Raw genomic sequence first — 26,098 nt, 5'->3', positions numbered from 1 at the left:
TGTGCCCACACTGCCGGACACACGCTCAGCCCCAAGACACTTGAGTAGTGATAGGGAAAGAAAAGGGAGGCGTTGTTGGGGGACTTGTTCATTTTTTTCTGGTGGGATAAGGAGGTCTTATCACTGGACAGCTTTTCTAGAAGCTCCGAATGACGTGACTTCGTTGAACAACACATAAAGCCCGTCTTCTCCTCAGAACTCATATTCATCTCGGAGAGTGCTGCCTCCTTTGTGAAGCCCTCACGTTACAGAGTGAGGATTAGTGGAGTCCTATTCTGGCTGCATAAAAGCCTATTTCTGCTCCTTTTCCTGCACTGGTTTAACCTGTATTTGTCTTTAGTTATGCATCTCTTTCTCCTATCAGTAAAAGCTCCTCCGTGAGGGCAAAACCCGGTCCTCTGTTTCTTACTCTCTGGGGCTCTGGACATGGCGGGCGTTCAGGAAATGCCCATCACTGACTCGCTGTCACTGTCCGCAGACTGGTTTTATTGGTGCTTGTGCTCTCCATGCAGCACAGGCTGCTCAGGCCTGTGAACGGGGCTTTGCAGGGGACATTATGCCTGACTCTCTGAATTTATGGATCACCAGTTATATCATAGAAGCTTAGTCCAGACCAGGCACATGCCCAGCAATAAGAGGGGGCCAACAGCAGGATTATTATTACTTTGCATTTGGTTCTGTCTTCGCTGCCACAGACTAAGGCTTCGGAATTTGGCAAGAAGCCCAGACTGGGATTCAGGAGGCAGGGTCCACTAGGAACACCTCTCTCGGCCTCAGAGGCCGCCTCTGAATCATGAGGATGACCCCTCCAGGTCTAACGGTCTGTGGAGACTGGGCACTCTGTGATGATTTTCACCTTTTAAAGAAACACTCGTTTAGCAGTGACCCCGTGCCCGCATCTGTCCTCACAGACTCCGAGTCAATCTCCACAGGACTCTTGTGAGGCGGGCACCGTTCTCCCCAGTGCAGAGACGGGGGCACTTCAGCTGAAGAGGTGCCATGGCCTGACCAAGCTCTCATGGCTTCCCTGGAGGCGGGGCCCTGATGTGAAGCCAGCTCTCCTAACTCAGGGTCTCGAGTGCTTTGTGTCACAGCATGCTGGCCACTACATTTCACTAGACTCTGGCCGCCCAGGGCAAGCGAATGACCCCAGGACAAAGGATCTCAGACATTTCAAGGCCGGGGGTGAAGTGAGTCTCTCCCCAACCCCCACTGAAGGAAAAAAGAAGCCACTGCCACTCCCTGCCACGCACACCCTAGTCCCACATAGCAGCCCACGGCACAGAAGGGAAAACGAACTGCTTCTCACCAGCATACTCGCCCATGCTGATCTCCTCTTCAAAAACGTCACTGAAACCTTTGCCAGAATTGAGAAGGTCCAGTCTACCATCTATAAACTATATAAAGAAAGAACAAAAGCATAACAGCTTAGGCAAAGAAACAGGGGGGAAAACCAAGCAGCTGGGCACCTCAGTGCACGACCAAAGAACCACCATGCTTCCCAAGACAGGAAAGGGCCTTTGGAAAAGTGAGTTAAACAAACAAACAAGTTTTTAAAACACTGGCTCTGCGTTTATGATAACCTGTGCCAGTGAATGGCCTATTTGTGGAGGGTTGGCCTGGTTACTGACCACCCTCTGCACCCATCCCCCTCCCCAGACCCTCAGCCCCCTCCAGCTGGGCCTGGGTCCCAGCATGCCCGCAGCCTCAGGGCTTACAGCAGGACAGCTGCAGAAATCCCCATCGGGGGTCCAGATGGGCTACCCTCCACGGGGAGGGCTGGGTACCTGTTTGAAGAGCTGCAGCTGGGTGGCATTCTGCAGGAACTGCCTCATGGCTCCCGAGCGATAGTGGGACACGAAGGCTTCTTCACAGAAGGTGATTGGCTCCTCCTGGGAAATGGAGATGGGAAAGGAGGGTTGGAGGAGCAGGTGAGGGCGGCAGTCAGTTCTTAAACTCGGTTAGATGACACTTCTACAGCTAATTTATTTAATCCTCATTTACTTGGTAAAGTGGCTACTGTCATCAAAGGAGTTCTGTTCTATGGAAGAGGAGGCAGTTTCAGAGAGGAAAAGTCATCCCCCAAAGTCCCAGAGCTGGGGGGCGCCTGGGTGGCTCAGTTGTTAAGCGTCTGCCTTCAGCTCAGGTCATGATCCCAGGGTCCTGGGATCGAGCCCCGCATCGGGCTCCCTGCTCCGCAGGAAGCCTGCTTCTCCCTCTCCCACTCCCCCTGCTTGTGTCCCTGCTCTCGCTGTGTCTCTCTGACAAATAAATAAATAAAATCTTAAAAAAAAAAAAAGTCCCAGAGCTGGTAGGAGGCCGAGATTCCGAACCCTACCCCTGGCCCCTTCCTCAGGAGCCAGTCATAACCCAACAGCAAGTTAGTGGGATGTGCCCTCCAATGTGATAGCTTCCAGACTTTTCTTTTCACTTTGAAGAGAATCCAAGTAGCACCTTTATGCACAAGGAGCCCTGCTACATAAAATTGCCCAGCTGCTCTTCGGGAAGCGGGGGGTGCAGTGGTGTCTGGGGGGGGGCGCAGGGGTGGTGGCTGAGCTGTCTTCTTCAACACCCCAGCACCTTTGCAGTCCCTGAGGCACCGGCCGTGGAACACCGTTTGAAAACCATTTACACAGTGATCTCGATCAATAGCAAATTATCATTTTGAAGTAATTATTTATATTAAAAAGCAGGGCTAATCAAAAATAAGATTTACCATCCAGTCAACTGTGTGCTCATGCAGTTTGATGAGGAGGCATGCTTTTACCAAACTATGTTTTATGAGTGAAGAAAACAACAGCCGAAGCTGAAGACACATCCCATCCTTGTAGTCAACACCTCGATCCTTCTTTGAAGGGATTTGGAGTGCTCATCTCCTCAGACAAGTCTTTAATTTCGGTGGTATATCCTCAATTCTGAAAGATCAGACTTTTACACCTTGAACTGAATTAAAGGTACCCCTCCCTTCACAGACTTGGTGACAGATACAGAGATGTTTGAAGCTGCGCTTTTATCCTGTTTTAATGAGTTACGTGAGTGTTAAATTTACTGTCTGGCTGCTGTGAATTCCAAGGGTTCCTCCTGCTTAAATCCGGCCAATATTAGCTCAGCAATGGGGCAAACATTGCACAAAAGGTGCAAGGATGACCCCAAAAATTAGGGTGGGGGAGGGCTTGTTTTTATACAGGTAAGCCCCACCTAATTTTACAAAGGATCTGAGGCAGCCTACGCGAGCACCCATAAGAAAGAAAAAAAATCAGAGCTGAAGAATACGTAAATATATAAAATGTGTTTAATTGGGAAAAGAGTATCTGGATATGCAGATCCTACATGGTTCCTAAAACAAAGTCTCAAAATTAGCTCTGAGCTTCCTGGCTTCGAAAGCAAGAAGGGAAACATGCAAACTTTACATTGTCTGTGAGAACAAAAAGCAGAACTGGTTCCTCAGGAAAAAGAACTTTTCATGACATTGACTATTTTGCCATGGATTTACATCTTTCTTGCTGAATAGGGAGATGGGCTAGTAATAAACTAAAGCCCACCGAGCATCCCATCCCTGTGGCCTGCAAGTTCTGCTTCCACACTGGGAAGCACAGCAGGGCGATCGTGTCCCTCTCCAGGCCATCTCATCCATGAGTAGTGTCACCTATGCACTGATGACCTGTGATAAAATTGTAGCTCAGGCCTCCTTTGCTCCAAAACCATATGTCTCAACCCCCACCTGGATGGCCCATTAGCACTTCAGACTCAAATGGCCAAAACTCCCAATTATTAGCCCACCTGGACTGTACCCCACATCTGTTTCTTTCTTAAGGTGGCATTATCATAGCTCCCCATGGACCTATCACACTGCCCAAGTCCTCCTTGCTTTGCCAGTGAAAGGAATCAGGGTTGTCCCTGCTCACCATCCCACTGCCCACCATGGTGGAGATTTAATTCTATGTCCCTTCCAGTTGCCTCTCTCCATCTACTCTAGTTTTTTGAGATTTCTAAAATGCACATTGGATCATGCTACTCTCCTACCCGGGAACTTTGACTGCAGAGGCATTATGCTGGGTGGTTATTCGATTAATGTTCACTTCTTCCACTAGAATATAAGCTTCATGTGGGCATGAATGGCACCTGTTCCACTCAGCACTGTACACCTAGCAGGGTGTGACACGTACACAGGGTCCTGTGTTGGAGAAGAGAGGAAAAGTCCTAGCTCCCTAGCTGGGCAAACAAACCCTTCCTAAGCTGAGCCCAGCTTTCTTTTCCAGAGTCCTTTTGTGTCCCTTTTCCTCTGCTCCCCCAGGTACCTTCTGCTCAAAGGCATCTCCTGATCATATGCCATGTCGTTTCCCACTTGCTTCCCTGCTTTTTCCAGTTCTGTTCCTTGTACCTGGACTATCCTCATTTTTTCTTTCTTTCTTTTCTTTTCTTTTTTTCTTTCTTTCTTTCTCTTTCTTTCTTTTTTCTTTCTTTCTTTCTTTCTTTCTTTCTTTCTTTCTTTCTTTTTCTTTCTTTCTTCTTTCTTTCTTTCTTTCTTTCAAGATTTTATGTATTTATTTGAGAGAGAGCGAGCGCGTGAGCACACAAGCAGGGGGGAGGGGCAGATTGAGGGGGAGAGACAGAATCTCAAGCAGAGTCCCCGCTGAGCGTAGAGCCCAATGAGGGACTTGATCCCAGGACCTTGAGATCATGACCTGAGCCAAAGGCAGACACTTAACTAACTGAGCCAGCCAGGTGCCCCTAGGCCTCTGTGTGGTAGTCACTCATTCTTGCTCAGTGCTCCCACTCTCCCTGGGGTACCCCTGGGTGCTGAGTAATCTTCACTGGTGTCCCCTGTGACCAGGAGCTCAAGAGGGCAGAGGCCCTGCCAGACTCCCCGCTACACTGCCCAGGGCCAGTGCAGAGCCTAGTGGTCTCGCTGGGGCTGAGATACCACTTGACCTGACAGGAAAGAGGTCTCTGAGCACGATGCCAGGTGAGTGACACCTGTGTCCAGGGAGTTTAGAGCTCCTTGGAGGAAATGCTCCTTGGAGTCGTTAGCATTCACTCCTAGAGCTGTGGCCCAGCCCCGCCAGGAAGCAGTCTGCTGAGGGACCAATAAATTCGAGAGAGTTTGCAACCAGATTTGTATATAAGGGTAGCCTGAGGCAGGATTTAGCTGTATGAGCGGAAAGAATCTCAGCTTTGGGGAAACATGAACATTTTGGGCCCGTTGTCTACTTACTGGAGGTGACATCCCCCTGGGTCAGATATCTGTGCAGACAAAACGGTCCAAAGGACACGGGCACGGGATGGAAAGATGGAGAATGTGACAATGGGGGCTTTTTCTGCAAAAACCTTCAAGAACAACATCAGCAGTGTTGGTCAGACATGGGAATAAAGACTGCCATGGAGTGTAGCGCTACTGGAGTAGGGTGGGTGGCCAAGTGTCCACAGGAGACAGGAGAGGAAAGGGCTAACCCGCCTGGGGCAGCGGGTCAGAAATCGTGAGAGTAAGTGGATACATTTCAGCAGAGTCTAAGGAGGAGAATAGGAGTTAGGTAAGCAAATCCCATCGGTTCAGGGCAACTGTTTTATCCTAATTCTGGTGAAAAACAGGGACACTGCCACCCAGTGTCATGTATGAAGGTCTGACTGGCCACAGGCTAGGAGGGCTCATTCCCCTGAAGCTACTCACTTTCTAAGGAAATGACAACCACAGTTCACCAAATCTATACAGAACAACAGGTAGCGTCACTTGCCCGAGGTGACAAGACCCATAGCTGGCAGAGTCAGGATTTTATACGCCACCGCCTCCCAAGCCCAGCCATCATGCACGTGGTCCATCCCCAGCCCAGGGCTTCTCTTGAGGCCTCAGTTCTGTTTGTCCTTGAACACCTGCAAGAGGACAGGTGAGTTCTTGCAGGTGGGAACCCTTCAGGTTCTCCTGGTAGATGGATACTCAAAGCACCAGTGCCTCAGAGAAGAACACTCTGGGGAGTAAGCAAGCCACTGTGAAGGCTGTTTCTGCCACAGGACCGTCCATATCAAAGATGCTGAACCATTTGCCCCAGCTACTCTGTTCCCCATCCTGTAATCGAAATGGCCACCCCACTCCACTCTCTGCAGCGGAGAGGAGCAAGGCAAGGTGTATCTTTAAACCCTCCTTTGTTAAGAACTGCTGATTTAGTTCTCCTGTTATGCTGATTAAATCTTTTGTCTTCTTAGGCGACATTCAGCAATGGGACTACTGGCTGACAGCTCCGGGAATGCAGGCAAGTCAGGCCGTGAGCATTCAAGCTTAGATCACATTAGTAGAGTTTTCCATCTATGACCCAGAGGACAGTTAAACACAGCTGCTTAACCCTATCAAGGATTTTGTTACAAACAGACAAGTTTTACTCTCGGATTATCTTCTTGACATATGGAATCAACTGAAAATTCCATTACTAATGAATCCATCTTTGTTAACAGGTAAAGTTAGTGATTCCAAACGTTTTTGATACTTCCAGAAATAAACGGCTTTTATCCACAGCACTGTGGGTACTGGCATAAAAATAAAATCTCTCAGAGTCTTCTGAGGGGACAACTTTCCTTGTTCTGCTGATCCATCCTTATAGTACTAAACTCTTATTTTCCTTCACAAATTTATCAAAATTTTATGTGCACATTTATTCTGCAACTCTAAGGGAAAAAAAAGGTGTTCATTCTTTATGGCCCTTGCTTCAAATTTTAAAAACAACAGTTTTGGAAGCTTCATCCATTCACACATTTTAAAAACACCTAGTATGTGCCAGACTCTGCGTTAGAGGAATACAAAGATGAATAAAATGCAGTTCCTGTAAGTAATACGATTGAAGGTGGGAAGTAGACCAAGGTATGGATACAAGAATGGCAGGATGTTATGTTTACAGCAGCATTCCTCACAGGGGCCAAAAGATGGAAGCAATCCAAGCATCTACAGATGAATGGATAAACAAAATATACATACAATGAAATATTATTCAGCTTTCAAAGGGAGAGACTTTCTGGCACATGCTACAACATGGATGAACCTTGAAGACATCATGTTAAGTAACAAGCCAGTAACAAAAGGACAAATACTGCCTGATTCCACTTATAGCTAGAGTAGTCAACTTCTTAGGCACAGAAAGCAGAATGGTGGTTGCCGGGGCCTGGACAGGGAGGGAGGGGGAGTTGTTTAGCGGGTAGAGACTTTCCATTTTGCGAGATAAAAAAAGTTCTAGAAACGGGTGGTGGTGATGGTTGTACAACAATGTGAATGTACTTAATACCACTGAACTGTACACTTAAAAATGGCTACAGGGGTAAATTTGATGTTATGTGTATTTTACTATAATTTAAAAAAATTTTTTTTAATTGAAAAAAAATGACAGAATGTTTGTAATTGTGGAAACTGGGCAATGGGTACGTGGGAGTTCATTTACTTTGTATAAATTTGAAATTTTCCATAATAGAAAGTCTAAAAGAAAAGCTCCTATTATCAAGGAATCCTGTCTAGTTCAGGGAACAAAAACCACAATACAGTGTGAAAACTGGCACACTGGGGGGCTGGTTATTTTTATTTTTAAATGTTTTCTGGGGTAAAGTCACCTTAAAAAAAAACCCTTAAAGTTAAAAAAAAAAAAGTGGATTCAGTTAAGGTAACACAACGTGGTGGAGAGAGAACATGTCTTGGAGTCAGAAAGACCTGGTCTTGAACTGCGACTCTGACCACACCAGCCATGTGATCTCAGGTGACTTGTCATTCCTCACCTATGACACTTACTCAAGGCCAGTCCATCTCATAGTGTTGCTTGAGATTATGGCAAAGTACAGCAAGTAGATTTTTTACAAATAACCATTTTCTTGAGGGCAGAGATTGGGTTTTTCCAGGGCAGGAGACATAATTTGTGGGACACAGGGCAAAATGGACGCACGGGAAAAAGAAGTGCTGTTAAGTCTTTTAAGTGCTGTACTAAAATATAAAGCTTTTTCTTTCTTTTATGGTTTCTTTCTAGGCCCATAATGGTGCTTTTCAAATTTACTATTTAATGTCATTCTATGTAAAGAAAAAATAAAAATTTAAATTATTAGCATGAATCTTACTGCTCAACTTTATACCGTGCAATGCCAGTTTTAAATGCTAACATATGTGGACTCATATTTCGTAACTCACAAACTCATTTGTGTTTTGTTCTTATCAGACAGTGGAAATGCTGCACAAAACTCAACTGTTTTATTTCAGTTCTTGATATACACACATTCTACTAACACTCTCTGGCTTATTGATGAGAAAGGAAAAGGCACTGAAGTTCTCCATCTTTTCCTCCCCTTCTAGGTCATCATTTTCATGAGGAGTAGTAGTAGGCTAATACGAGCAAGGAGTGTGAACGAGAAATGTGATCATCTGTGGTTCTTAGAACAGCACTGCCTTCTGCCGGCACCGAAGCGAGCTCTAGTTCTAACACAGAGTGGCCTGTTGGGGCCGTCGGTGCCCCACTGCCTCAGTTGTGGACCTTACAGCTTTACCTTGTAAGCGCTCTGAGTCTCGCTGAGCCCCCCTGCACTGTGGGTCCACTGCAACTCTGTGCAGGGGGCACTGAGAAGTTCTATGGGGCTGGGATGGCAAGACTCGGGGGACGACGTCGGTGCAGACCTCCTCTGCTCATGCACATGCCCTGCTGTCCCTTAAGACTACTTGTACACAACGCAAGTTTCAAGGTGAAATTATTAGGAATTTCAAGATGGTGGCAGTGGAGTACTGAAGCAGGCACAGGCTGTACTGAGCCTGGCACCCGGTGACTACACAGGTCTCACACTTCCCCTGCCCCCTCTCCCTTTGCAGGATAGTCAGTGCGGCTCTGGCGGTTGACTCTGTCTGCCATCTGACTTAGTAGCACAGAATAGCTTCAAGAGAGGTTGTGGGTCCAGGTAAGTGGGGTGTCTAAACTCCTGAGCAGGACACTCAAGGCTATTTGTGACCTTCCCCAGCCAAATTTTCTTGCTACGACAGCCTGTCTACCTCATCCGCACAGTCATTTCTTGCTCCAGAGACTCGACTGTCCACAGCCGATCTCTCCCCGAAAACGCTCCCCTCTGGCTTCCTTCTTCACATTACCTCCTCTGAGCACCTCACCTGATGCCTTCAGGTGACGAGAAGCCCACAGTTCCACCTCGATGTCTCCACACCACCACCACCTGTGCCCAGCCAGCGCCCCCAGCCCACTGCAGGAAGAGGCAGGTGGGGGAGTGCAGCACGGAGCTGGGTTCCGGTCCCAGCTCTGCCCTGCTGTGCAAATGACAGCACCTCTCAGATCCTCATTCTCCACCTGCCTCAGGGGACTGCAAGGGGTTACACTGGGAAGGACTGCTGGTGTGGTCAGCCGTGTTCAACCCTCCACGCATCAGAATCACCGGGGGGGGGGGCGCCTTTCAAATCCCCAAAACTCCCCAGGACTCCAGTGTACCCAAGGCTGATAATCACTGGTGTAGGTACAAGAGACCAGCACAGCACCTAGACCAATCAACATTCATTTTTTTAAATTTAAGAATGAAGAGAATTGGAAAATCTGGCCCCATTTATCACCAGCAGTCCCAACCTGGTTGCATTTTGTTTAAATACCTCCAAATTCCTAATAAAATATCCAAGTCACCGGCTAAAGTGCAGCGCAGCCAGGAACCCTGTTCTGAAGTCCAAAGGGGGCTTCTCTAGCCCCTGCTGAGTAGCTAATTCTGCCCCACAGGCCATGTGGAAGCCCCATGCTGAGCCCCCTGCTGGGGGCCGGGGCACCGCTCCCAGCTGCGGCGGCTGCCAAGGAAGCAGGGCGAGCTCCCAGCCAACACAGAAAAGGCTCAGCACCGTGTCTGGCGTGGAGAACGCAAATTCTCACTGGGGGGGAGGGGGGAGGGGGAGGGGCGGGCGGCAGCGGGGTTAGATTACAGTTAATTTCAGGTTAGCCACAGCGGGCCAGAGGCGAGAGAGAAGGGAACCAGTGACCAGTGTCAGCTGAGTGCTTGCTGTGGCCCAGCCTGACCCTTCCCCTCACTGAATCCTCACCAGAGCTCAGAAACCTTCATAAATGACTCCCATTTTGCAGATGGGGAAGGGATGTCCGTGCGGGTCAAGTGTACCTGCCTGAGGTCCCAGAGCTGCAGGGTCCGAATGACTCCCAGGTCCACACACATTCTCTCCTCGCCAAGGTGGACCTGGGACGGTGGGGGGCGGGGTGGGGTGGCGCACGGCCACAGGTGGATGGCCCGGGCCGGGCTGGGCTGGCCTGAGACGGCTTTCTGAACTATTTGTGCAGTGGCCCAGGCACGCCGGGGGCAGCCTCCCAGCCTGGGCCTCTGTCGCCATAACAAGCCCTAACAGAAGAATCAATGTGTCATTGGGAAGCCGGCTCACTGTTCGGATGATTTAAGTCAGGGGGAAGGTGGGTGTCCAACGAGAGCTACTGTGATAATTTGCAGGGGCCGGGGCTGCCGGGAAGACAGTATCTGCCCGTTGTGGCCAGCCGCTCCAGTATTGACAGAAGCCCCCACACACACTCGCTAGATTACAGTGAAGACATTCAAATCACAGGCGCGGCGGCCCACGCCTGGCTCCTCTGTGCCAGCAGCCCCGTCCTTCTGCATTAACCGAGAGAAACAGGGAGAAGTCAGGAAATTCTGATTAGCGCAAGAATGGCAGATGAGCGGGGAGGCCTGTGGAAGCTGAGGAGACACAATGAAGAGGGTCTCATGCATACCAGCTTAAGATTTTCCTCCCATAAGAAATGCAGATGCAAATCGCCTCTACCAGGAAAGCAGGTGCAGCAATAAAACCAGCTCCCGCTTACTGAGCACTGGCCCCGTGCTAGGTGGTTTTACATGCACTCTCTCTTACTCTTCCCCGCCACCCTGTGAGGTAGGTGGTGTTATGATCTCCATTTTACAGATAAGGATACTGAGGCTCAGAAAGGCGAAGCCTGATCCTGGGCTCATGCAACCCACGATGGTATTCGACCTGTCAGCCGCCCGGGGCTGCCCCAGCAGTTCAGAGATGGATTAGAAGGCACTGATGAGGAGAGGAGACTCTGGAGAAACGAGTGTGTTCTGGCTCCCACTATGTGCTTACAGAAGCCATCTCATTACTTGGAGCCTCCGTCGGCTTCCCAATACCAATAATACCTACTGCATGCTCTAACTGCCCAGTACCAGGATGTCGGCAGCTCCAAGCAACAGTGCCTGGCTGGAAGTGAGAGAAAGCTGGTGACCATCCCCATGCTGCAGGACAGCGACAGCTCCCCTCCCCAGTACAGAAACCAGACGGGACATGCAGAGATCTCAACGTCAAACTCCTGCTGGCTCTGCCATCTTGGCCACACCAAGAGTTTGCCTTCACCTAGAGCCAGATTCTGGGTTTAACACAATGATTGTTGCATCCCTAAGTCCCAAGAAAGGAGGTCCTAAACGGATTCGAGAAGAGGGTTTCAGTTTCCTGCGAGTGAGAAGAAGTTTCAGGGAGTGTGCTGCAGAGAGGGTGGCTTGGAGGGCCTGGTGGGCCCCTGGGAGAGAAGTCGATGAGCCTCGAAGTGACCGGAAGGTAAACCAACATTAGCTGTAGCCACAGGAATACAGGGACTCACGGGTCAAAAAGCTAAAGGACATGGAGATAAAACTGAAGCAGCACAAATCAGTCTGTAGGAAGGAAAAAGCCCAATCCTCTGACTGAATCCAGCGCTGCCTGCCAGCCTTGGTGACACGGCCCTCAGGGTGGTCCTCTGTAGCACCATCTGCACACTGGGGTTTCGGGTTCCCTCGCTGGCTCGCTTATGATCACCCCTCTCCTGAACGTCACTTGTTCCGGGTCCATCTCTGGTGCCTGGTGGGGGCTTGTGCCCATGAGGCCTCGGAAGCAAGCTTTCTAGTCATGAACAGAAGGCAGCGTTGTGAAGGGGAAAGAGCACGAGAAGAGTCAAAACACCCAACTCAGGCTTTGATTGCTTTTCCTTGTATAGGCCACGGTTTCTTCATCTGTAAAATGGGAAGGTGCTACACTGGAAGATCTTCAAGGTACTTTCTAATGCTAACATGTGTTGTTTCTAGACATAGAAAGGGCCTTTCCTATGAGGTCACCCACAGCGCCTCACAGAGAAATGGGTCACAATGCATAGTTCTCGGTACAAAGCTGGGAACAGAGGATGCACTTGAGTGAGATTGATAGCTCTGTTACTTACTGCGTCTGGAATGTGCTGTATGGCCTGGACCCCAAGTCCCATTTTCTCATTCATAAAATGGGGGAGTACTTCCTCACAGGGTTGCATAGTATCAGCAAATGATTCATATAAAGTGCTTAGCTCGGGGCCTGACCTCTGGAAGGGCTAAACACTTACCAGTCTTCTGCCCCAAATAACGACAGTTCTCTGCCCAAAGCATGCTTTCAGTGATTTACTTTAAGCAGCCCTGCTTCAGAGCACGTGACATGCACTACCCACCCTGGTCACATCTGGGGTCACTCAAGTCAAGACCATGACTCAGAGCAAGGAGGAAAGGGACTACCACCAAAGCTGCCTTCTGCCATGGACCGGGCCCAGCAGACACACGCTAACTGTGGTTGAGGGATGGACCTGCATAATAACCTTATTAGGAGAGGCCCTTTTATCCTCATGTTACAGAGAGAGGGGACGTGACTTGCCCAAGGCCACAGAGCTGGGAAGAGCCAGAGCTGTACCTGAAGTCAATTCTGTCTGACCCCAAAGCCCAGGCACGCTCTTCCCACAACATCCCAAGGGACTCTGAGCATGCTCGGTTGCCCAAACACATTTTTTCTTTTCCTCTGGATTTCTGGGGATTTCAAGATACAGATGATTTCCCACAAAAACTGTCCTTTTCCACATACCGCAGCCCCAGTCAAAGGAGTCCGGAGTCTCTAGGTGGGGATTATGTATCGCCTGGGGACTCAAAAGAGGCTCAGTGCAGCCCAGAGCTCCATGAATGGGGATGCAAATGGACCTCTGTGAGCCTCAGTTTCCTCATCTGTAAATTGGGGATGTTACATACTTCATATGGAAGAGGTCTGAAATGATACAGGATGTGTCAAGGTGCCGATACTGAGTAGCATACAGAGGGGCTCAATGGAGGTTTAAAGTCCTCTAACAGCTCTTTCAGATGCCCTCTGAGAGCTGGGTGTTCCATTTTGTGTGGGACCTTCTATACCTTTCACTCAACGAGAACCTGTGACTGGGGTGCTGGGAGAGCACTGCCAGGTGACTTTGTTGGGGTGGGTGGGGCCCAAGAAAGGCCCCAAGAGGGAAGAGGTGCTATAAAAACCGAGGAGCAGGGACTCACTAGATGGAAAAGCAGAGGATGGCGTGAGCAGAGGAGCGGGCCTCTGACAAGTCCCCGCTGACACCGCGCGGTGAGGAGCTGGTGTCCGTCGGGCCCCAGGGGCACGTCACGGGTGGGGTAAGTGAGATGCTGATGCTCTCCTTCTTTACTCGGGGGCATGTTCCCTGAGAGCCAGAACTCTGAGAAGGGTGGACGCTGTGCCCTGGAACACACGATTGCTCAGCACGTGCTGGAGCTTGCTCTGGAGCAGCCCACCCAGCCCTGGGCGGAGCCTCCTGGGTCCAAGGAGCAGACTTCATCCCCAGGGACAACTACCGAAAGGGCTTCATTTACTTAGCCTCAGCCCTGGAAAGCCCCCCCACCCCTAGGCCAGGATGCTCCAACAGCCACCATACTACTCCCCTTCCCCAGCTCCCAGTGCCTGCAGATCCAAGTGGAGAGCGGAGTTGGACAGAAGCCCTCCAAGGTGTGACCTTGTGTGTCTTGCCAACCACAACTCCCTGCTTCCCCACGACACGGAGCCAGTCACGGTTCTCCAGACTGGTCCGCAGGCTCCTGCCTTTGCAGGTGCTATACCCTCTGCCAGGAGGTCCTCCCACTCCCGCTTTCTCAGGCTGCAGAAGCCCCCCCCTCCCCGCCTCAGCCTTCAAGGATTAACGTGGGGACAGCTGCCCTGGAAGGTTCCCCCTTGCCTCCTTCCTGCCTTGGGTTGGGTTAGGTGTCCCTGCTCTGGTCCCACAGCCCCTGTGCTCACTTCCACCATAGCACTTGCTGCCATTTCTGCACTGCCCAGCTGCCCTTGGGTTCTCTCACTGGAGGGTGTGGGCAGCGTCTTATTTGTCTCTGCATCTCCAGTTCCTAGCAGGGGACCTAGGTCAGTGCATACAGCCCCATGCTTGCTGAATGAATTATTCACTGCAGACAAGGCAACAGGAACATTTCTTAGAAAGAGGCCAACACGGTGGAGAACGAGACAGGCAGACTGAGGATGTGAAGAGGAGAGTGAGCAGGAGGGAGGAAGGAGAACGAGAGAATGTGGTATGTGTGCTAGGAGGGGCCGAGGAGGGAGGCGGGAGGCCGGGAACGCCGTCTAATTAGACCACATGTACAGAGCAGCATCCGGCTCAAAGCACAGCAGTTTACACCGCTCCTGGAGTTGTCGTGGAGACAACCACATGACCAGCCTGGAGCCAAGACTCGGGGGCAGCAATCCAGATGCACTCCTAACATATTCTGACAGAGAGCAGATGGGCAGCTATTTGCAGGGCCAAAAAATGCCAACTCTGCTCCCCTCCAGACCTGTGTGCCCTCACTGATCATTTTCATCTTGTAAAGTCATTCTTATCTGCCCTGGAACCACCAGTTCCACCCATGTAGAAATCAGTGTGAAAGCTGCTATTTTTGTAACTCCCCGACTATCACAACTTCCGGCCTGCTCCTATGGGTGAGGAAATGTCACCACCTTTAATGAAGGGGTCCTTGATGGCTCGACTCCACTGCTGCAGCCCCCGCCCCCCAACAATCTCTTTCTCGGTGGATACTGTTTAAAATCTTCACTTTGGGGCCCTACTGAACAGACCCCGGCCTAGGAGGAGCACTGTGTGTGTGTAGGGAAAATACGGGCTCTGAGGCTGAGCACGTGCTGACCAGGTACTCACCTCGGGCATGTACTTGGTCCCTCCGAACTCAGTTTACTTCTCTGTAAAATGGGCTTTGTAACACCTACTTTCACAAGATCATTATAAGGATTAAATTAAATTATTAGAGAAGATTCCTGAAAATGATAAAACTACATAAATTTCCTTTACTGGGATAAAGGTTCTTTAGAAACCTCAAAAGTTTTAAGTAGAAAGACTTAGCAGAATAGAAGGAAAATGACCGAATCTTAGGCTCTGTAGGAAACTATACTATTTTACCCACATGTATGGCAAATGTCTCTCTTTGAGGCCTTTGGTGAGGTGGGCAAACATCTAGTGTTGGAGAATCAAGCTGGGTTTGAATTCTGGCTCTGATGCTTGCTTATCACTGTGATCTTGAGTGAGCCTCAGTTTCTTCATCTGTAAAATGGGAATAATAGTTCTTATCTCCTGTGAACTAATTCCACTTGTGAGAATTAGTTGGGGCAATATATGCAAACTGCCTAGCACATAGTAGGCACTCAATAGACGTCGTTCCGCTTCCCTTCTCCCTAGCGATTTAACAGAATCAGGTAAGACAGGTTGAGGAAGTACAGAATAGCGTGGGTTCAGTCAGAGCATGTTGGGATCCCACCTATTGGCTGTGTGGCCTGGGGGAAGCACTCATCTTTTCTGAGCATATGTGTCCTCTTCCAGAAGAGGACAGGAATACCACCTACCTTGTCGTGTTGTTGTGTGGTTTAAAGGGAACAATGAACATAAAGCCGTGAGCATCCAATAAATGGTTGTTACTAGCATCCTCCTCACCCTTACTAGAGAAATCCTCAACCCTTTTGGGAAAAATCATGACTTTTATGTGGGCCCAGCCCAGGGCATAGAGGCCACACTGTCTCAAGAGAAATGAATTTCATTTTTGATGTTGGGGAAGTAAAGCGAAGTGAGGACCCCGAGCGGAGGTGTGGGCGGCTCCAGGCGCACATCAGGACAGCTGTCTGCCCAGGCCCCCCGGCCTGCTGCCTAAGTGGCATGCGGCAGGCTTGTCCAGGTGCAGGGAGGCTTATTCATAAAGCACGCAGGGCTTCCTGCTGCCGCATGCTTGCCTGCCATCACAGGTGTGGGGAAGGCCCAGCTAAAAATACTGCTAACGTGGGTTTAATGTCGCCCAGCAGAGACTAATGATTGTTTTAAGTAAATATTAATTATAAGAGTCACCCAGATAGAGCGCTGGAGTGGTGTAAATATTCCCACACCTACATATGTAGACGAAGAGACCATTTGGGGAGACAACTTCTTATACACCTCCTCCAGGGAGTTATTTCCTGGCTGTGGACTCTGAATATTTGGGGGATTCCTGGTTCAAACTATCTGGGCAGTGCCTTGATACGCATGCTAGAGGGACCACCTTATTTGAGAGATGAACTTCTCCAGACCAAACAGCTGATTCAGTTTTGCTGGGACCCTTTACACGAGAACTCGTCACCAAAGTATGGAGAGTCCAGATTTGGTTCAAGACCCAGCATACTGGCTGGCTGATCTTGGGCAAGTGTCTGCCTGAGGGCCCAGATGTGGGGGTCAGCAGTCTGAGATGCTGTTCTGGGTCTAGCGCTGGCTAGCCATGTTCCTTTGGGCATGCTCCCTCCCTCCTCAAGTCTCAGTGTAGGCACCTATATGGGAAGCCAACTTTGATCAGTGGTTCCTACATCTGGTATCCCAAGGAGACTCACCTTGGGCAGTTTTTAATGCAGATTTCTGGGCCATGACTCAGACCTTTGCACAGCTGCTTAGATGATTCTAATGCCTTTGGGAACCTGGGGTGGGGTGGGGACAGGGTTGGTGGGGGCGGTAGAATAGTAGCAACAAGAGTAACAAACCCATGTGCCAAGTACCTAAGGGTCTTACATACACCCACTCACTTAATCCTCACAACAACCCCATGAACTAGATACTGCCGCTGTCCCACGTTACAAATGGGAAACTGAGGCACAGAAATAGTAAGGCAACTTCCCTGGGTTCACACAGGCAGGATTTGACCCAGGTGGTCTGGCTCAGGTCTGACTGTGGTGCCAAGAGGGCAGTGGCTCTGCTTCTCTTTTTTATCACCCTATCCCCATGCCCAGGGCAGAAGCTTCTGGAGCAGGTGATAGGAATATTCATTAAACACTTAGGCACTTTTACATAGGCTGTATCACACACTATCCTAAGGAAGCTGGGATCCATTGTCAGATGGACTCGAGGGCTGGACAGTACACTGAGCCACTTCCGGCCATTTCCCAGTGAGGGCGAAACTGGGGTTTGAGGCCACATCTGGTTCACTCCTTCATCACCTACCACAGCCTAGTGGGACATGACAGCAAATTCCTGGCTCCATGAGATGGATGTAAGGATTAAATGGACGTGAGACGCCTTTATAAATGAAACTGCTTATCAAACCCTTCTGATTGACTGCCTCAGTTTCTCCCAAGGTGGTTATCTTCAAAGACGAGGGGGCTCAATGAACATTTGTTGACTGAATGTAAACATACCAATTACAACTATGACCCCACACAGTTCTTAGAAAAGAGCAGGTTCTCGGAGGAGTGTTTTATACCCTGGGCTCTTTCACTGAGACCGTGGACAGTAACGGTCCTATGTGAGGACAAGGCCACTGGTCAGGGCCCCAGATTCTGACTTTCTTGGACCTGGATTCATAACCTTTCAGCTCCTGACCTCTGTGCCCCAAGTCCCTTCTGTGACGGACAGTGTCGAGAGAGGAAGGTGGGACTGTCTCTGATCCAGCAGGACTTGGGACGAACTAAGCCCAGATAACCAAACCCATCCTTGCTCTGCAGAAATCCATTGTGAAAATCCCAACCTCCATTTTACAGTGGCATTATTAAGTTTTCCAAAGGCTTTGGGAGGTTGTCAAGGATGAGCATCCAGGGGATGGGCTGAAGTCTGTGCCTGGGGGCACCACAGTGGCTGTGACTTCCAGCCATTTCCCTGCCTGAGGCGAGTCCATGAAGTGAGGACAGTTTAGTTCCTAGGAAATGGCAGGCTCGTCCTAACACCAAGGCAAGCAAGTGACTGATCTTTGGGCATAGCAAACCACCATGACTGTCCTCCTTCCCTTAATGGTGATGATGATGATGATAATGATAGCAGCAACCATTTACTGAGTGCCTGCTATTCACAAAAAGTATTTATGATAGTTAGAGATACACATGTTGAATTGTTTAGGGGAAAGTGCTGATATATGAACTTACTTTAAAATGCATTAAAAAACAAGATGCAATGATCAATGGATAGATGTGTGACAAAGTAAGCATAGTAAAATGTTAATGGAACAATCTAGGTGGTAGGTATGAGAGTTCAGTATAAAATTCTCACAAGGGGACATGATATACCAGACTTCAGAGGGGCAAGGATGGTGGCAGGATGTGCTGTTGTGCAATCAACTAGTCTTGAGGGGACTCCAAACATAACATCGTGTTATCCAATTTATTGCCGATCTAGTGACAGGGAGGTATTAAAAGTGAGTTATAAATGAAAAACAAACTATTTATTGTACTTCTACTATGAGCCAGGTACTCTGAAGCACTGGGACAGTAATGGCTAAACCAGTCAAGGACCCTCCCCTAAAAGAGGTAGGGAGATCTCTCTCTCTCTCTCACGTGGGCACACACACAAATATATACATGACAAGCACATGAAGACATCTACCCTCTTTTTACTGATCTGGAAGCAAAGTCTGAAAGGTCAAGTGACTTGCCCACGACCACATAACGAGTAGGTGGTGGGTGGGGGTTCACATCTAGGCATGTCTGAGTCCAAGGTCTGGGTTCTTGACTCTGTCGCCCGCCACCTTTTAAAAGGTCACTACCATCATCAAATCTCATTTGCTGCTGCTGAGAGGAGCTAGAGGAAAAAGTGACATCCCCAGGTCGCTTCCAAGTTTCATTCTAGTCCTTCTTTCCCACCCCTCATCAGACTGAGTCCCTGTACACCAGCAACCAACGGTTTTAATTCTTTTCACTTGGGAAACCTTGCAGCTTTTCAGGTGGCTTCCCAATCATTATCTCATTTAATCCTCACATGACCCTGAGAGAGGATGCTGAAATTCCTGTAGTTAGCAGTCCCTTTGACCCATGACAGACTGTCTGCTCAGGCCTCCACTTCCCTCTGCCCCAGGGCTCCAGGGCTTGTGGGGGCTGGTAGGAAGAAAAGAGAAGCTGCCCAGAGAGCATCTGGATGAGAGTTTGACCGACAGTTCCAGGCCCTTCACTGCCCGTTGGGTCTGTCTGCCCCACCAGGACCCCAAAGGTCTCTTGCCAATAACCTCTCTACAGGGACCAAACGATTCTCCCTCTTGCTCTGGTGGTACATCAGGAGCCTCCCACTTCTTGCTTCCTTTCGAAAGTAACTGCAGGGTTATCTGTGGTCTGGCCAGGGGGACTGTCAAAAGACATTCCAAGAAGCCCTGGAAAGATATTCGTTTAGTAATAATGAATGGCGAAGGCAAGTGTCAACTGAATTCCTTTTACTAGCAATGCATTCCCTATGTCAGGACAGACCAACACAACACAACACAACGCAAGGACAACAAAAACCGTCTGGGAACTTTGGTATTAGGAACAAAGTTGTTTTAAGAGAAACGCCAAGGGGCGCCTGGGTGGCTCAGTCGTTAAGTGTCTGCCTTCGGCTCAGGTCATGATCCCAGGGTCCTGGGATCGAGCCCCGCATCGGGCTCCCTGCTCAGCGGGAGGCCTGCTTCTCCCTCTCCCACTCCCCCTGCTAGTGTTCCCTCTCTCACTGTCTCTCTCTATCAAATGAATAAATAAAAATATTAAAAAAAAAAGAGAGAGAGAAACGCCAAGATAACAGATTTTCTGCTGCAGGGCTACCTTCTTTACCTTCTAAATGCCCTTATCCCCTGAGCCCTCCCTCTGACCCTGCGAGGCTGTCCTGGTTGCTTCGGGGTCTCCTCACCTTCCCTGGGCTCTGCTTCTAGGCTTTCTGCACCCAGTGTTGCTGAGCACCACCCCTGAGGGATCCTCCCAAAGGGCCCCTCTGACCAGCTGATCTCATCACTCATGTTTAAAGCGCCACACTACTCCTTGCTGCCTTTGTGGGGGCTCCAAGGCTCCTGGTTGGCCTGTGAGCCCTGCAAAGCCCCCCTCTCCAGCCATGCTTCCTAACATGTCCCCCTGTAAGCCAGAAGTCTCAGTCACTGCACACTGCCTTCAACTTCCCATACAGAACACTGTTTCAGACCTCCCTGCTTCTCCCTTTGCCTGGAATGCCCCTTCCTCCTTTTAGCAGGCTAACCCCGACTCATCTTATCAGGCAAAGCTCAGGTGTCATGGCCTCCAGGAAGCCATCCCTGTCCCCACGGCCTCCCCGCTGTGGAATGTCCTCTGCGCTCCCACGAAATCCAAGCCTACCTCTACCACAGTACCCATAGTTACCTGCTTACCCACTGGCCTCCCTCTTGAGGACGGGAGCTCTTTACAGGTAGAGAATGAATGGTCTCATCAGTTCGCGGTACCCTTACTGAGCACATGGCCTTGCCCACAGTGGCACTCAATACCTGTAGGTTGAATGACCGAAGGAACTAAGCATCTACAATCCTGTATGGGAGTGAGTGCCATGAAATGGAAGTTGATTTCTGAGAAGTGAAAGAATACCAAGATAGTTTGAAACAGACCTGCACTATCCCAGAATTCTCCCTGAAGCAGACGGTGTCACAGCAAGGCTGCAATTATAGACGTGTGCACACACACGCACGCATTGTTTAAAAAAATTCATAGAATGCACTTAACGCTGACTTTTTTTTCTTATTGGAAACCTGTTTACAATCTTGTCCACTGTCAGTCCTAAATGTCACTTTTCAGAGAGACGGCTTCTGCCAGGAGAAATCTGTTTTCAAACTGAATCACAGCATGTTCATGCAGAGAAGCGCCTCTTTTGAATCTCCAAATTGGAGGGAATTCAGGGAAGAGAAAGCGAGGTGATTAGAATCTGCAGAGGCTGATTCAGGAGGAAAAATTATATGAGGGTAAAATATGCATGGGCGAGCTAAACAGCACCTAGCAGTTGGTGGAGACGGAAAAGGCAGGATGGCAGCTACCTAGAAACCCACGGGAGCAGTGAGGATGCGCAGAAACAAAGTGGTAACGGGGAAGTGTGGAGTGGGGGAACGAAGTGGTGGGAAAAAGTCTAAGCAACAGGAGGCAAGCGCCCATCTGCGCCAGGTACTGTGCAAGATGGCTTCACTTATTCAGCCTTTGCCCATGAGATATCGTTATTCCTATTGTAAAGGTGAAGACGCTGAAGGTCTGAGAGGTGAAGAAACCCGAATAAGGAAATGGTAGGTCAGGTTCTACCAGCCATGCTGCCACCAGCCAGTGACTAAAACAGGGTTTGCAGTAGGCATCACTGTCCCTGCTGTTTGTCATATGTGCGGTGATCAAGGAAGGCCCCCTGGAGGAGGCACACTTGAACGGAATCTGATCATGCTTCTTTGTTCCTGCTCAGGAAAGAATTGTTAGCTTTTAGGAAAGTGGGTCTGACCTTGGCAAAGCCTCGTGAGCATACCCCCATCCTGGGGTCATGAAGTTTTGCATGCACCTACCCCCCACGGCAGATTCTGGGCCCCCGCTGAGCCAGAGCCTAGCCACCTCCCCGAGAAATTGGAGCTGATGCTGCCAACCTCATGGGGATTACTGCGGGGACCGAAAGCACTGGTGTGCGGTAGGAACTCAGTATGTAGGTTTTCTTTTTTCACGCAAGCATTATACACACTGTAGATCGTTCCCTCGGTCTGGCAAATGTGTACCTCTCCTTCAGGCCCCAATTCCAAGGACTCTGCCTTCAAGAAGCCTTTCCCAAATTTGCAAGGAGGGGTGGTCCCTGCCTTTCATTCATCAATTCGGCCAGTAGCAGGTGGGATCCTGCTGGGCTATCACGGCAGCTACCAGAGGGGAGTCAAGCAACCTCACACTGTATCTCAACTGGGATCATGGCTTTAAAGAAGTTCCTGCTGCTGGCAGAGCATCTAACAGGGTGCTAAGGTCTGGTCTGGCCAGGAGGCAGCAGAAAGTACTCTTGGGGAAGTGACAGGTACGCTGACAGAGGAAGGCAAGCAGGAGCTCTCCCGGCCTTGGGTGGAGAGGGGGCATGGGGGAGTGCAAAGGAACCCAGAGAAGGCCAAACTGGCTGGGATACAGAGAGCGATGGGGCAAGGGCGTGAGTCAAGAATGGGGAGGAAGGCTGGGCCCAGATCTTGCAGGCCTTTTTAGGCCAAGATGTTTTAAAGCAACAGGGAAGCCCTAAAGCTTGGGGGGGCAAAGGGAAAAGGGGAAGTATTTGTGCTTTGGATCATTCTGGCCTCCAGAACGTGTCTGCCAAAGAGGCACAGTGGAAGCTGGACGTCCACTGAGGTGCTGCCAGGGGAATGCAGGTAAGAGATGACGGAAGTGAGGGGGCAGGAATGCAAAGGGAGGGATTCAAGAGCTATTTTAGGAGGTAAGAGTAGATATGGACTGCCACGGCCTAGATCTGGCAGACTGACCATCCCCCTACCAAGTGGAGCGCCCTGGAGAGGCAGGTAGGACCAGGGAGGACTCCCCAGTACCCTTCCTTCCTAAGAGTCCAGCAGAGGCCCTGAGTAGGGACTGTGTCTTGCTCATCAGGAAATTTCCAACCCTGAGAGCAGAGCCTGGCACACAGAAAGTGCTCCGGACACTGGTGAGTATATGGACTGGGGCCTAGTGAGCCACGTCGAGGCTAGCAGCTCAGCTCTTCCACCTGGCTGCCTGTTGACTCCTCCCTCACCGCCCAGGGCAGCCTCCAAGAACCCCGGAAACAAGTTCCAAGCAGAGGAGAGCATGTGCCTTGCATGAGTGCCTCTGTGTGCAGACCGTCTCTGTCTGAAAAGCACCGGATTCTCAGCCCAGGCTCAGGGGCGCTGCTGGGTTTCCCAGCTCTCGGCTGACCCAAGGCTTGCATACTCAGTTTACCAGAGTCTGTCCTGCATTCCATCTGTCATGAAGGAAACGCCCTGTGTTGACTGGTGTCACATTCTGGATGGCCGAGGGACAGTGTGTTCCGGGGTGGCTCAGGCTCTGGAAGGGGACAGGCGGGGCTGAGAATGTCTGTTGCTCACTCTCCACGTGAGTATGGGAGTTTTTAGCTTCCCCAGCCTCAGTTAGTCGTTTGTAAAATGGGGATAATACCACCTACCTCATAGAGTTGTCATGAGGGACAGATTTTCTATAAAGTGTCTGACTTAGGGCCAGGCATGTAATAGAGGCTCAGTGGTTGGGAGCTGTTACTACTGTCCTTGAGACATGGCTTTTTTTTTTTTTTTTTTAATGCATTCTCTTCTAGGACCACATAGCAAACTGGTTAGTGTCTCCTAGTAAATGTGGTCATTGAATGTAAGCTGTTAAATGTTATATGTATTCATTGTAAAGTTCACCTAAAGTTCAGAGTGACTTGGTTCTGTTGAGTTGGCTGCTCTGGTTTTCGGGAAGCCTGTGTGCCTATGCTGAAAGTTTCTTACTCAGTATCCAAGGAGCCCACGCCAGGAGACTCTCTGTGCTCCCGGCCAGTTAGTAAGCCTCCACCTAGCAGTAGACACGGTGAAGGCAGAGTTTGAGCTCTGCAGACAGATGGATCTGGGTTTGGATCCCACCCCCACTGCCTAGGGTTGGGCAGCCTAGAGCAACTCTCTCACGTGGAAGACTTGAACCTCAAATCCCGGTGTCCTCTGATCCATCAGAGCATGAATGGAGAGATCCACCTGGGCATTCCTCCAGCCAGCCCTGTGGTACTGTCCCAACACTGCCTTAAATTTTTCAGTGGTTGTCCTGCCTTCACGGTGGATGTCCCTCTGTTCACCAACACTGACCAAAAACCTACTTTAAAAGCTACACTAGGTAATGGGGAGGGTACAAAGTGGGGATGGGACAGGGTGCCGGGGAGGAAGTCCAAAGCCTTCACCCTGCATTTCAGGGCCTCCTGCTCTGGTCCCTGTCTACCCTTCCTGCTCCACTGCCCCTTAGCCACCCCGCTCCTTGGCTCAAGCCATACCAAGGACTTGCAGGTCTGTGAATGCACAGGGCATGCTCTCACTTCTGAGTCTTGTTCAGGTTCTTTCTGCTCGGATGGTCCTTGCTCATGTCATCCATCTGCCCGCCTGTGACTCCTGCTCACTCCTGGCCTCACAGCATGAGCTCACCTCCACAGTGGCCCTCACTGGGCGGTGATGGCATGAAGGGAGGCCCTGGACAAAAGTGGGGAGGACACTGGTCATGGAGGCCAGAATACCTGGTTCTACTCAGTTCCATACTCTTCCCACCTCTGGCACCTGGGGTAGGTGACATCACCTCTCTGCCCCCAGTATCCTCTTCTATAACACAGAGGTACCATGTCTGCCTCAGAGTTTTATTTTGGGGATTGCAGGAGACCTGTGGTAGGGAGGTGGTAAATGGTGGCCATTATAACTGTCTATGTAGTTTCTGGCCCGTCACTCTAACTAGACTATAAGCTCCCTGAGGCCAGGAGCTGTGCCTCTGCCACCTCACGATGACCCACGTGAGCCGTGGAGCCTGGTGTGCTTGAAATGAGCAGGTGTGGAGTCTTGGAGAAATGCATCTTTTTAAATCAAAAGCCTTTCTGGTGCTCAAAGAGTTAAAATCTGCTCGCGCTTATAAACAAGCCCCATTTCAGCTCAGCACTATCACTGGGTGTGAGTCACAAGGCTTAGCAGGTGTGGGCAATAATTAAAGGCTTCAGCAATCTACCTGGGCAAGGTATTTTTGCCTCTTATTCCAAAGAGAAAACTCTCTCTATGGAGAGCAGAGGAGCTCATTAATGAGACTAATTAGGTGTAAAGGGGGTAGAAGCTGGCATCAGCTGCAGCTTGGAGGAGCTAATCATTAAGCTCTGTAATCTCCACTGAACACAAACAGATCAGGCTCAGGGGCTGTGAGCAGGGCTCCCACACCTGAGTACCTGACCACAGGCTTTGGAGAGGCTGAAGGGCCTTACCTCTCCCCCCGCCATGTTCCCATGTTCCCCCAGGAGACACCCCCCCCCCACACACACACACACGACACACACACACGACACACACACACGACACACACACACGACACACACACACGACACACACACACACAGCACGGGGTCAGCTTCCAGGGAAAGGAGCCAGACCATCCAAGAAGATGCTTTCCTCTCAGTATTCACTCATCTTTGAGGAGCATGTACTGCAAAGCTGTGCACTGGGTTTTACAACAAGCTTTCCTGGACGTAAGGAATGGATCAAAGAATCTCCTTCTGGCCTCCACATGTGGAAAATAAAACTCTCATGCCTACATTTCCAGATTTTCTAGCCACCACTAATCTTTAGCTGGCACTGGGCAGATTTCTCTTTCTGAATCTATCTTCTCCTTGGCCTGGGAGCTCAGTGACCTGTGGACAGGGGGATGATTCCCCCTGGCATCTTCGTGACAGGCATCCCAAGGTTTCATCCATACACTGGATGCGTGGAGGGTGGTGGGAAGAGAAGAGATGGATGGATTTGGGTGCTGTCACTTTTTTCTCAGCTCTGTGGCTTTGGTCAAGTCACAACCGAACCCTAATTTCCTCCTCTGTAAAAGGAACATAATAAAATCATGGCCTCAAGAGCATTAAAAAAAAAAATTTGTAAAAGGAGTTCACTTATAATTATCATGCGTTTAAAATTTCAGTAAAAGGAGAGTGGAGTAGATCATCAGGGAAGGGGGAAAATAATTCCAGGACAGCCCCCACCCTGGGCTTGAGTTAGCCAAAGGGCAAGGCCTCCTTGGGCAAGGCTACGGGAGCAGAGACTTGCACCTGGAAAACTGGGCTCTTGGATGCTGGCGCCGGGGAGTGTCTGCCCTGTTTACAGAGCTCACTCACCGTGGCTTTGGGCCTGCCACCAGCCTGCCCAGGAGGCTTTCCATCTCAGCAACATGTCCTCAGAGACTTCTGGGAGGCAGGGAAGGAAGCAGCTTGGCAACCTGTCTCCCCCATGGGACCCACTCCGCACAGCACAGCCCTCTGATCTTCTACACCTGCAGCCATGGCCAAGGAACTCTCAGAAAGTTACTACAGCTGAGCCCGAAAGTGTCCAGCTAACCAACCCTGAGGAT

General features: G+C 50.0%; 1 protein-coding gene across 14 annotated transcripts in view; it reads right to left on the bottom strand.

Moving 5' to 3' along the window:
- The window catches only part of DENND1A (DENN domain containing 1A), a 503,929-nt gene that overhangs the window by 63,216 nt on the left and 414,615 nt on the right, over positions 1-26,098 (bottom strand). For all 14 annotated transcript variants that reach the window (XM_027614760.2, XM_027614750.2, XM_035723489.1 and 11 more), the window contains 2 exons: positions 1,788-1,892; positions 1,310-1,397 (listed from right to left, as the gene is read on the bottom strand). In XM_027614760.2, coding sequence (XP_027470561.2) covers positions 1,310-1,397; positions 1,788-1,892 — 193 coding nt within the window. The remainder of the gene's footprint in view (positions 1-1,309; positions 1,398-1,787; positions 1,893-26,098) is intronic.

The sequence above is a fragment of the Zalophus californianus genome, chromosome 13 (genome assembly GCF_009762305.2).
Source record: "Zalophus californianus isolate mZalCal1 chromosome 13, mZalCal1.pri.v2, whole genome shotgun sequence".
Taxonomy (NCBI): Eukaryota; Metazoa; Chordata; class Mammalia; order Carnivora; family Otariidae; genus Zalophus; species Zalophus californianus.
Note: the sequence above shows the minus strand (reverse complement) of the source record. Positions and strands in the feature narration are given on the sequence as shown.